At 41.4% G+C, this 12974-nt stretch overlaps 1 protein-coding gene across 1 annotated transcript in view; it reads right to left on the bottom strand.

Annotated features, from left to right (window-relative positions):
* Positions 1-8887: 8887 nt before the first annotated feature.
* The window catches only part of KCNH6 (potassium voltage-gated channel subfamily H member 6), a 140109-nt gene continuing 136022 nt past the window's right edge, over positions 8888-12974 (bottom strand). The window contains exons 13-15 of the mRNA XM_018555186.1: positions 11227-11407; positions 9885-10074; positions 8888-9297 (exon numbers count right to left, since the gene is read on the bottom strand). Of these exons, the coding sequence (XP_018410688.1) occupies positions 9028-9297; positions 9885-10074; positions 11227-11407 (641 nt within the window). The 3' untranslated portion in view covers positions 8888-9027. The remainder of the gene's footprint in view (positions 9298-9884; positions 10075-11226; positions 11408-12974) is intronic.

Here is a 12974-nt window from a genome sequence, read left to right as displayed (position 1 = left end):
TGTTTAGTGTCTTTTTACCCGACGTGACCCCATCTTTTATATTTTACCAAAAAATTGGGTAATAATAAATGTTTTATCATTTAATATAGGGGAAACTGTTTTTTTTTTTTAAATTTCGGTAATTTTTCCTTAATATAGTAAAAAAATAAAACCCCCAGTGGTGAATAAATACCACCAAAAGAAAGCTCTATCTGTCCCCAAAAAAGGGTATAAAATTCATTTCAGTACAGCGCTGCATGACGGAATAAATGTCAGTCAAAGTACCGCAGCGCTGAATACTGAAAAATGGCCTGGATGGGAAGGGGGTTTAACACCGCGGATGTCAACTGGTTAAAGGCACAGAGACGCACGAGGGATCCCGCACATCACAAGGCAGCTGAGACCCCCCCATGCATCACTGCGCCAAATCAGTCAAGCAAAACAAATGGCAAACGCACTCGAGTGCGTTTGCCATTTGTTTTGCTTGAAAGAGATGGGAAACCCCAAATTTTGAGTTACGTAAAAGTCCTGTAGAGCGTTGTGTAGCAAGAAGTCCAGGAGCCAATGACAGCTTAGCCTGAACCCACAGGATTCTCTGTGCCATTTGAAAATGGTGCTGAGACAAATAGCCGCTATTCCAGTGCCATTTTAAAACGGCACCTGGGACTCAAGTGGTTAATAAAGTCCAGTAGTCTTGTGGTTAGTACTCTTTACCCGCGACATTCTGCTCTATCTAGGCAGCTGCAGCACCTTGCATGCTAACCATGAGTCCTCCTGCGCCTGCCGATGGCCAGCCCTTTGCATGGTGTGGTTGGTGGACTGTTGTCCTAGTCACTGCATAACAACAATATGATCGTTCCTGGTATTCCATTCACAAATGAGCAGCTTCTAGTCTTTGCCATAGGCATTGTGGCAGCAGAGGCATGGAGCACTGCATGCATTGTACAGTGAAAGCACTGAACCCAGCGGTGACAGTGAGCGACAGATATTCGCTCTGCATCACAGTCCAGACACATGTATTTCAACTGTGTACTTACTTGTTTGCCTACATTCTCATTGTAATATTATTATGAATCGTCATTAACTAATCTGTTTTCTGATTGGTGGATGTTCTCTGCTCACTGTATCTTTCACTTATCACATTCCTGACAAAGAGATCCTGTGTGGCCTCAAACTATTGCACAGGCACTTTTTGTAATGTGATCACTTTAAATACATTTTTAGACTTTTGAATAAGGACCTGTGGTATGCTGGCAACATCATCCACTCTATATTGTTGTCCTTGTGATACCAGTCAACCATGCTGCCGGTTGCTACAGGACCCCCTCACTTCAGGCCTTGTCCAGGAATGTGTGGGATGGGAATATTTTAAGGGAGAGGGAGCTTGGATAGGCAACAGCTGCAGGGTTGTGGTCTGCCAGCATGACAGATGAATGAGTTCATGGGAGTCTGCCAGCATGAAAGGGTAATGGGAGTAGTAGGGAAGACAAAAGTCATAAGGAGTACAGGTGAGGGGAGGAGAGAGCAATGATGTAATGCTGTAAGCAGCATGAAGATTTGACAGGGCACAGGGGTGTGGGGGTAGGAACATGTAATATTTTCAGGACGGATAGGAAGAGCCAGAGCATACAGATGAGTTGACAGGTGGTTGGTTGCTGAAGTAAGAGCTCTGGCAAAACATGGGAGTACAGGGGAGGGAAAGGACCGTGATGGAGGGGGAAGTTGGTGAGGCATCAGCTCCAGTGGTATACCACCAGGATAATAGGAGTAGAAGTGAGGGTGAAGCTGTGACTTAATGGGTGAAGTGAAGAGGGGTGAAAGGTGGAGATGTTGATGACAGCATCAGTTTGATCTGACAGCATCTGGGCAGAAGACATAGTGATGGGGGTAGTATGTTTGACTTAAAGGGCCAGAATCAGTTGATCACGGGTGCAACGCACAGGCTCCTGCTGACTGTTCCCCCAGCCCCTGTCCATACGTTCTGTTATGGAGCTAGAGGAATTTATCAATGGACTCCCAAGTGTGGTGATGTCACCTCACTGATACTCCATTGGGGCCTAGAGGCAAACTTTGAATGACATGGCTGTACGGGTTAGGGGCTTTGGAATGGAACCATGTTCCATGGTACACTCTAAATATGGGTGGAACATGGCGTTAAAGGTGCAATTAGCCTTTAAAGAGAGACTTCAAGGACACATACCCACCAATGCATGTGCATTACCATATGTGCACACATGAATGGGCCCTAAAGGTTTTACAGACAGGAGGCAGCATAGAGCACAGCCAGACCCAAACTATGAATTGTATTACCAAAATAGTTGCAATAGAAAAAGAAAGACTCCAAGCCCAATAGCTGGCAAAAAATGCATATTTATTAAAGTTTCATAATAATCTCTAAAACGCAAGAATAAAAATGTTCACAGTTTTCTATTGTCTGGGTTCCTGTTGGTGCCAGAACCCAGACTTGTCGCCACAGTTTACCTAACATGGCACACACCATATGGTGGGGGCCACAGTCCAGTCCAACTTGTAATCTCCCCAAACCATTATAAAGGAGGTCACGGGAATATTACAAGTATTTCTGCCACCAAACCTGTTAACAGAATGGCTTGTACTTTTGCAATGGCGAGTTAAACTTTTGAGAACACATTAAATGTAAATATATGCAAGAGTCCCAATTTAAGGTAATATTCATGAATAACGCATTCTACAGGGTGTACAGCATATCATTAATAAGGGCCTTTATTTGTTTGCAACAATACATTTGGGGGTTGTCACAGGGTCATTTCACCCACAGCTGGTATTTTAGTTATGATTGGACATTAATGGGTTGAATTACTTTCTGGCTTTTATCTCTTGGGAACACTGTTGGTCAGCTTTCCAATTTTGTTCTTGCAGCTCTGAACCCATACTTCCATGGAGTTTCATCCCTTTTGCTATAGCTGTGGGAGGCTTTCTTTGCTTGGTGTATTCTCAATACAATAAAGGACAAATCCAACTTTAGAGCCCATTGTATTGGCTGCAGCAGAATGGAAATGGGAAGTCAGATGTAGATTATTTATCACTGGTGTGAAAGAGAGATAATAGAAGCTGTCTGGAAAATTCAACATGCCAACATCTACCAAAAGGTGAACATCAGGTTTAAAGGGAATTGCAGAATATAAATATCTGTAGGAAAACGTCTGCTACATTCACTTTTAAATGTTTGGAATAACTGCCCAGTCTGACTAACCTCACCTAAAATATTCTGCTTAAATATCTACTTTACATGAGGACCTTTGGAACCTTAAAGCAGACTCACAAGTGCATGAATGTGTCCATATTTATGGTGCTTCTCAAGTGAGCATTTCAAAACCCTCACTTTAATTTGTGTTGTCCTGAGAAGTCCATTGTTCTCCAGGTATACACAATACACAGAACCTTAAAGCAGTTTTGTGCTTTACCCATGCAAGACAAAACCATAGGTTCACTTTAATATACCCTTCCTCAACAGCACATATTTACTATTCTTCACAACCCTGAGGTTCCTTTCCATTTCTGGGAGCAAGAGAGCTGCTGGGGAGTGCAGCCGTGCATGGGCATAGCACAAGTTTACTTTAATGGCGGTTTATGTTGGAGCAAAGCCCCACCACTTCCCGGAGCTAAGCCCTGCCTGTACTTTTAAAATTTGTTCAAACCTGATTATACATTGAACGCTTAAATGCTGGTAGTAAGCCTTAGTTCTGGGAGGATTCTCAGTTAAAAAGCAGAAATTCATACCAGTTGCATACTGTGTGCTTGGGATTCTGGGTGCTCAGAATTGCATCAAAAGATTATCTGAGGGGTTTTTGCTGACACCACAAGGTGCATGCACCTTGGCAGCTTTGTATCTTTTGACACATTGATTTACCTGTCAGGTCTGCTAAAAGGTTTCACCTTATGTGAAACATTGGGCAGAATACATACAATCAAATTGTAATGGTTGTGGTCAGTCTAAGATACACCTCTTTGGCCTCACAGTCCCGACGTCATTAAGCTATCACTGAAAAATAACAGTCATGATTTGAAAGGTTAAATTTGATTGGTGGTTGTGGCACAATAGGCATGTTTTCATATAGTTTGTGAAGCAAAGTTGTGTAGTACATTTTAGCAACCGATGAGGAATCAGTATTTATATACTCAATGGAAAGATGACATGTAATTGATACAGGGTACAGTGTACACCAATACTTGTTATATTCTCTGCAGCAGTTCAAGATGACAGACTAATATATGTTGACAAATTCCATTACAGTATTGCTTGTAGGATTTCAACGTGCAGTATAAACATTTCATTATTTATGTTTATAATGTATTGTTATTATTTACCTAATCCACATGTAACCTGAGAAGTGTTAACATGAGCTCACTGATGTCTTTTTTAAACTAATGATACTGATCAAAATGATCAGAAAAACGATTAATAAGAATAAACAGTGTGTGAACCAAGTTCAAGGTGTGAATGTAATTTGTAGCATTGCTTCCTTGCCTTGGATCAGAGTTGCTGTCGGTAAATTCCAGAAGAGAGGCTGTGGCCTCCCTGTTATCATTGCCTTAAATGCGAATCATGGCTCCAACTTCTGGAGATAACATTGATCAACACTTATAAGTTGTATCAAATGTATCAGGATTTGCAACTGGTGTAAACAATAAATGACTTTATAATTTACTTATACAGATTTATCATTTAAAGGAGAACTATGGGGTAACCTTTTTTGGCCATAGTTCTCTTTAGGGCCACAGAAGGACATATACTAATGTCCTCCGGTGACCCAAAACTCAGTATATATAGCGGGCTATTGCCCACTATATGCTGAGAGCACAGAACCAGCACTGGAGAAACTGAGAGGGGAGGAATCCCTACGGGGAGCGGAGACTGACAGTCACCACTCTGCAGGGAGAGGATCGGGAAGTCAGCAATCGGCGATATGTGTTTGCTGACTTCCTGATCAATAGAGCCGAACTGTGACAGGTTCAGTGTCACAGGTCAGCTTGAATTATGGGGAAGAGTATTTTTCACTCACCCCATAATTCTCCTTTAAATTGTCATCTACTCTCCCTAATTTTCAAGGAATGTCAATTGATCTAATAATTAAGGCCTCATTCACATGACCGATTTGGGTCATATGGCTCCAAGAATCAGCATTTCTCTCCGGTTTGGATGCACAGGTGTCTGCGATCAGCTGCAACCAGTAGCCTGTACAGGGCCGCTAATCGCATGTAGCTGCTTGGATGTGAGATTACAGGCACACAGCCGCAGTGTCTGTCAGCCTGTCATTGATTTGTACAGGCTGCTGGTGGCAGCTGATCAAAAATACTGGTGCATCCATGTCAGAGAGAAACGCTGATTCTTCACAGCATGCACCCCAAACTGGCAATGTGAATAAGTCCCTAAAATAACTTTTTTTTGTTTTGTTATATTTTATTATAAAATCCAGTTCAGACAGTTTATAGATATTATAAATACAAAAGGTGGAATTATAACCTGGTTCATTGGACGTGTAATGATGTTTGGCCTTTAGTGCATTTATGTCTGGCATGTCTGGCTCTACATTTCATGCTGGACGCTTCTGGAGAAGAGAGCAGAGTGATGATGTCAGTAGTGTGCTGCAGCTCATTCATTGTCAATTTACAAGCCAGGGCAGGCCCGGGACCAGGCTGTATAGTCCAAGTGAAATATAGTCTGATGGGAGGTTAGAGGAGTGCATGGCTTGCCTGTACTGTAACTGGATCACTAGACTGCCTTAACAGTATTATAAATCCTTTGGGCATTAAGACTGTTCATATATATGTATATTTAATTGTGTATTCAGCTGTTTGCCTGGAGTTCAGCTTTAACACAGTGGTATACAGTAATACAAAGAAACCAGCAGATTTCAGCTTTCCTTTGTCTTATACAGTCAGTTATTAAATTTGATGTTGATAATTACAACATTCATTGCTCATTTAATACAGTATTTGTATAAAATATGCCCAACTCTGGATATAATATATTTTAAGTTACTAGATCAGTGTACAGTATTAGCACCTCTGCAGAAGTGGCATCTAAACATACAGGTGAAACTCGAATAATTAGAATATCGTGCAAAAGTAATTGCAGTAAGTGCTGCAAAAGGGGCCCAAACCAAGTACTGAGTACATATGCATGCTTGTACTTTTCAGAGGTCCGATATTGTTCTATGTACAATCCTTGTTTTATTGATTGCATGTAATAATCTACTTTTTTGAGGTTGTGGATTTGGGGTTCTTGGGGTTTTCATGAGCTGTAAGCCATAATCATCACAATTATGACAAATCACGGCTTGAATTATCTTGCTTTGCATGTAATGAGTCTATCTCATATATTAGTTTCACCTTTTAAGTTGCATTAGTGAAATAAATGCATTTTACACGATATTCTAATTATTCGAGTTTCACCTGTATGGTGAGTTCATTGCCGGGCAATTTATTTTTCTAATGCTGCTGAGAAGCTACAAGTTCCATTGTGACTCAATGGCATTACTTCTCTATGAACTGATAATGATAACTGTGTTATATATGATCAGGTCACCTGTATAAACACCTTATTATGTACCTGCCACAAGCATGAAACCCAGCTGATGATACTTATTAATATCACTTGGTCACACTATTTAACAAAATAATTCTGAATGATTTTTTGTGCTTCTTTCAGTCCGCTTCCTTATATTATATTCAATTATTTCAGGGTGATTATATGGAAGAGTAACTCTTGCACTTACACCAACATCAACCTTGAGTATCTGCACAGTGCACTTTTGCTAAGGTATGTCTAGCATCTTCTATATACTTCTTTGTGTTCCACCTTCTTTATAAACTATAAATGTTATGACGATATTATAGAACAGAGATTGGCTAACAAGCCTCATTTATTAAAGTTTCTAAAAGAGAAATTGTCTTAGTCTATGCTGCTTTAACTAAACCCAATAAATGTGGCTTCTGCAGTATGGAGAATAGAAAAGAGAACCTGACCTGTTGCTATGAGCAGTAAATATTGTTTGAGACACATCTCTCAGGTGCCCCCTTAAATGAAAACTACTGTCCTCTAGCATGTGGAAAAGTGCAGCATTTGTAGGATGTGAATTGTTAAAACGAAACATGTACCTAAGGGAGTAACCCTTGCCGTGTCGCCATGGAAGTACTTCAGCTATAATAACACTGTTTTGAAGCTGAATCCCTTTATTGTAGCCAAATGGTACCTACAGACATTCCTGTTCTGGATGCCATAAAATGCATCCCAGCCAAGAGACTCTGCACACAGAGGTGTTTGAACAGTCGGATATCTTCTATGTTCTTGGGATGGCCTAGAGATATTTGAACTTTTTCTGTCTTGCCATAAACACCTAGAATGGGCAAATGTTCTATCATGTCTGTAGGAACCTTATGTGTTTCCTCTTTTCATTTAAATTACCCATTCTTCTCCTTTCTAGCTGAAAAGCCAATGAGGGGAATTTATCAAAACTGGAACAGACAGAATCTGGAGCAGCTGTGCATGGCAACCAATCAGCTTCTCTCTTTCATTTTCAAATCTTCACTGAACAAACTGAAGAGAGAAGCTGATTGGTTGCCCTGGGCAACTGCTTCAGATTTTGTCTGCTCCAGATTGGATAAATCTCCCTCCCAGCTTTTAAGCACGAGCATAGTCATGAAAAGTTGACGTTTAACAAAAGTTGGTAAATATAGTGAGTGGCATTAAAAGTAATTTTTGACTTGAGAAGTTAGTTCGCAGCACAAATAATTTATTCCACCCTCATTTACAAGTTCAGTGATGTGCACTACGGAATTTTAACCAATAATAATCAATCATTGTCAGCACTACTTTGAACTCTGGTGCAGATTTCAGCAGTGGAAGACTTTAGGATGATCCATTACAGTTCACATAGCTAGAGACAAGAGTTTCTTTCCCCACACATTGATCTAATGCTTCCTGCTACCTCAATCTCGTTCACTTCATCATTACCCTAGTTTTGGTTTAGCAGCAGTTATGAATCAGATACAATAAGGAGGAAGATATCAATTAGTTGGGGGCATGGGAACAGGCAGTTACTAAATTGGCTAAGCATTCATTCTCTGTGATAACCGTGTTTGGTGTTTGTTCACAGCTAGAAATTTAATCAAACTGGCTAATCAGGAATAACATAAATATACTAGACAATGCATTAAATATTATTCCTCTGAGTGACTGTACTGCATCCAGGCAGCAGCCTCTTTGTTTAATCCTGACCATGCACTGTTCTTTTTTAAATAATGCTTCTATTGTATATGTGCTTGTAAATTATTCCATCTATCATTCATATGTTATAATATACTCTAGAAAATAATGCAATATTATGTTGGTCATCAGTTAAAATGTTATTTTATATGAGACTATTATATTATTTAGAAAGAGAGATGTCCTACAACCCTATGATGGAGTAGTACATTGCTTCATCATACCACATACTTCGAGTAATTTTGCCCTTTCTTTGATAGAGGCTCTGATTGGTTAAGTGTATCAGTTGTGAGCCTCCTTGAGAATTATTTTGCTCACACTGCCTATATCATATTATCTAATGCCTGAAGACTGCATGCTTAGTGCACACTTGTTGTATGTGGGATGCAATAACTAGATAATAGCTCAGTTTTGCCTTGTCTCCAACACTGTTCTGACACTGCCCTTTTTTTAAACTTTTTGACAAAGAAGTTAAGAGTCTTTCCAGTTGACTGCTACTTTGTAAGCCTTTCCAATAGAGGAGTATCTCACTAGGACATAACAATATTTGTTATGATCAAATATGTCTCAAAGGGACAGGGATCCATTCTGCAGGGGGAAAAAACACGTTTCCACCACCTTGAGGTCTGATTTGCCTTTCCTTGGAAATGCATTCTCATCTTTTCTCCTCTTCTGGTAACAATGCCCACATGAAATCTATCCTATGCATAAATGGGAGAGGGAACCCAGACTAAGATATCTTTCTCCCCATCTCCACTTTTGAGAACAGGCAATCTCCTTCTGTAGCTTTCTCCACAACCCTAACTTCCAGGAAGAACTGGGTCTGAAAGGTGTCTTTGAAATGCCAAGTCTGGAGGAGAAGGGCACTCCAGATGCTCAGGGAGAGATGGGAACCGGAAGCTTCCTAGAACTGCCTGGGCGGGGGTTACTGGAAGTGGGATAATGTGGGCCCGAGGAAGTCCAGGTCCAGGAATCAGACCAACAGGTTCTTGGGGGCCAGTGCTGAGATGCAGATCATTAGGCTTAAGGTTCAGAGGTTCTAAGTCATTGTAGTCGGCCAATCCAGGGCTCTGTAGAAACAAAATCATAAATAAAATGCAGAACTTAGTTGACAAAGAGATTAACCTATAAATGTACAAATCAGTTCTAAAATGATGTTTGGTTAGGAACACATCAGGGCACATGTTTGAACTGGTGTTCCTACTGCCTTTAAGCAGAAACGACAGTTCATACTGTTGCCCCAGATGTGTATTGCACTTAAACACACGTTTGTGCCTGCAGTGACTTCTCAGTAAAAAGGTTCAGGACTTTGCGATAGCAGAAATTTTCCACCTTGATAAAATGTCACTCAGCATTTCATAAGATAACTGTAGTTCCACTATAGCAGCAAATTAGTGTAAAAGGTATAAAAGTAAAGAAATGGACAAGAATGAAGTGTCAAGCATTACTTCACTCCTTACTGTGTGTTGCAGAAGCTGTGTTGTTGTTGTAAACATCCTATGTGTAGACTCAGTACTTTTAAATATGATCTCTGATTTGACCATTGTTGAAAAATATCAGTGACCCCTGTGTCGTCACATATATCAATTACATTATGAACTGTTTGTTACGTGGTTTGCTTTAGATAATTAAGCAGTGCACATTATGATGCACTTACCTGGAGAGGAGAGATGGGGGAGTCTGCTGGAAGAGATGGGCTGTGCACTGGTTCCAGACTCTTTGACGCTGAGTGATAAAGTGTGTGGGAGCTGGGAGAGATGGGGCTATATGCAGGAGGGATCTGGGACAGCTGTCTCTGCAACAACTGCAGTATAATATTGATGTCTGAAGACATTCTGGACTCCAACCTGTGAGAGAAAATTACATTGATATCAGGATCTTGGGACTGCTGGACCTAATTTTGCAAATGAAAAGTTGGTTCTAGCTTTGAGATAATGGCACTGGTGTATTTTGTGCAGAGGGGTTGGTCTTTGTTTCAGAGGAACCCCTGGCACAGGAGTATGAAAACAAAAGGTTGTGTTAACAATAAGGATCACTTGTATGAGGGTTGAGGTGGTCGGGAGGGTTAGTGTTAGGTTGCAGGAAGGGTCACTGAGAGGGGTATTATTATTATACAGTATTCATATAGAGGCAACAGTTTGCACAGCGCTTTACAAAATGGAGGGAGACAGTAGAGTTGCAATACAATTTCATACAATAGGATTAGGAGGGCCCTGCTAGTGAGAGCTTACAATCTAGTAGGGTAGGGCATCTTAGAGCAGGGCATTGCTCTCTGTGGCGAGATCAATGCACCAAAACTACTAAGATCTAATGTGTTGTTTAGATTTGAACCATTAATTGATTACATGTCTGGGTAAGCTACATTGGCTAATTAAATTTAATCTTCCTTTGGTGTGCGTTTGGGGTAAAAATTAAAAAAATTTCTTATGGTACTTAATTAACTGTCTCATCTCCTTTGCATGCTTCCTAATTTTGCTATGTCCTTCCTCCTCCACTCATTCTTTTTTTTTTTTTTTGTGCTGGTTACAAATGGTGGTCTGTGCAGATATGGTGCACTATATGGAACAAAATAGCTTCTGAAATCACCTTAACTTGACTGTATCTGCGTGTAAGTGGAACTCAAAACAGCTTTTATGGAAAAAATAGTGCAGACAATACCCAGGACCTTAGTATTTGTCATGTGGAAATATTCAATTATCCTCTGCTAATATGAATGGGTTAAATGATCCGTAGTACATGATATGTAGCCCTGTACCCCCTTTTCCACTTACAGAGCTAGGTTATTTTTCTTTTAAATAAATATTAATGTATTTTAATGGTATCTATCTACCAGTAGCTGCCTCATTTCCCACCCTCGGCTTATATTCGGGTCAATACTTTTTCCCAGTTTTTTTGGCTAAAATTAGGTACCTCGGCTTATATTCGGGACGGCTTATACTCGAGTATATACGGTATATACTGTATGTATGTTTTTTTTCCCCCTATCTGGTCTGTCAAACCTCTCTAGTTGGGCCTGCAGTAGCTCCAGTCTGGATTCGATCTCTCCGGGCCGGTCATCAGGGCTAAGTGGGGGGTCCAATGAATTGTGCACCATTGAAATATGTTGATTGGTCTCTGGACACGCAGCTGAGCGGTGGTCACTCCAGAAATTGAACAAGTTGGGAACTTCAATAGGAGATGCTAAACAGAGAAATCAATAAAGAAAATTCTTTTAAACAATCAAGATTCAGGCAAATAAAAAAAAAAGAAGGAAGATGAGAGAACAGTAACACAAACAAGTGAAGGCTCAAAAGACAAATAAAAAACACAACTGTAGATGGAAAGTTATTAGTAACATATTCTTTGCTGTAAGGGTATGTGCACGCTTCCATTTGGGCTACAGCAATATTGCATTATGTTTGTCCTGTGTCATTTTAGAGACAATGTTGATTGTGGATGCAGCTACAGGGCACACTACTGAATAGGACATGCAGGACTGTTCAACTGTGTTAATTTCAAGTTGAGACCAGTATTTTTCACAGCACTTCCATTAAAAATATAGACTAATTCTTTTAAACTGACCAGCGGCAAGTCCTGAAATGTTGGTTTTGTCCATGGAAGAGCAGAGTTTTCATGTTTTTTAGACAGCAATAACATTAATTAATTCATCCTAATTAATGTCAGGTCGGATAACTGGGCCGGGAGTGGAACCCCTTGGCAGGGACAAAAACAAGTCCAAGATCGCAGTATCAAAAGGGTAACCCAATAGAGTAATCGAGTCCAGGTACGGGTCGTGGCAGGCAGCAAGATTCGTAGGCGAAGGGTCAGGCGAAAGGGTCGGTAGCCGGGAAGTCAGATCAACAGAGAGGTTCACAAGAGGGAGCTGGGTGTTCCCCATGAAGTAGAATAACTCAGCAATGAGTCAAGGCTCTGACCAGCTTTATATACACAGGGAACCCAGGACCGCCCCCTGGTTTGCCAGGGCAACCAGGAAGCTTCCTCATTCAGGAGCCAATTGCAAGGCAGAGGGCAGTTGGTGAGTGCTGGAGACCTCCCCCAGCCTGAGTAGCACCTGGAACGTGGGGTTGCACAAGCGCACTACTCGCCCCTCCCAGGCACGCGCTTGCGGCTTGCGTACCGGGCACTCGTCCTGCGCATGCGCACCGGCAATCCCAGCGCCAGATGCCCTGCAAGGGGGAGGAGGAGCCTGTGCCCGCGAGTCTGGTGAGGAAAGGCCCCCCTGGGTCCCGGACAATTATAGAAATAATATAATGTGGTTTGGGATGTAGATGAATCCCAATGTTAGTGTCAGAACTTACCTTAAATGATGCCTCTTTATTCGATCATCTTCTTACTTACTGTCGGGTGCTGGTCTCCGATCCAGCGCTGGCTCCCCTGTCCTCTTCTCTGATGTCCTATGGTGTCTGTGCGGATGCACGCTGCTCCATAGACTTACCTTGTGTCTCTCCTCGTCTCCCGGCCGAACATCTGAACTGCGCTCGCCCCAAGATCATTTGCGGCCGCCTGAGACTCTTCAGATTTTCGGACGGGAGTGCGTGGCGAAGACACAGATGAGTTTAAACCTGTTTGAAAAGTTTTTTTGTAGGGCTGTGCAAATAACGATTAATTTCTCAATCTTTTTGATCGATGAAATTTTTTTTGATCGCTAATGAAAATACTCACCTCTCCGCCGCCTTCCGGGAGTCCCGTCGGAGATCCGGGGACGTCACGGACATCGACGTCACCGGGATCCTCCCCCGCTCCCCCC

The sequence above is a fragment of the Nanorana parkeri genome, unplaced genomic scaffold (genome assembly GCF_000935625.1).
Source record: "Nanorana parkeri isolate BGI_ZX_2015 unplaced genomic scaffold, ASM93562v1 scaffold187, whole genome shotgun sequence".
Classification (NCBI taxonomy): domain Eukaryota; kingdom Metazoa; phylum Chordata; class Amphibia; order Anura; family Dicroglossidae; genus Nanorana; species Nanorana parkeri.
This window is presented reverse-complemented; position numbering and strand designations above follow the sequence as displayed.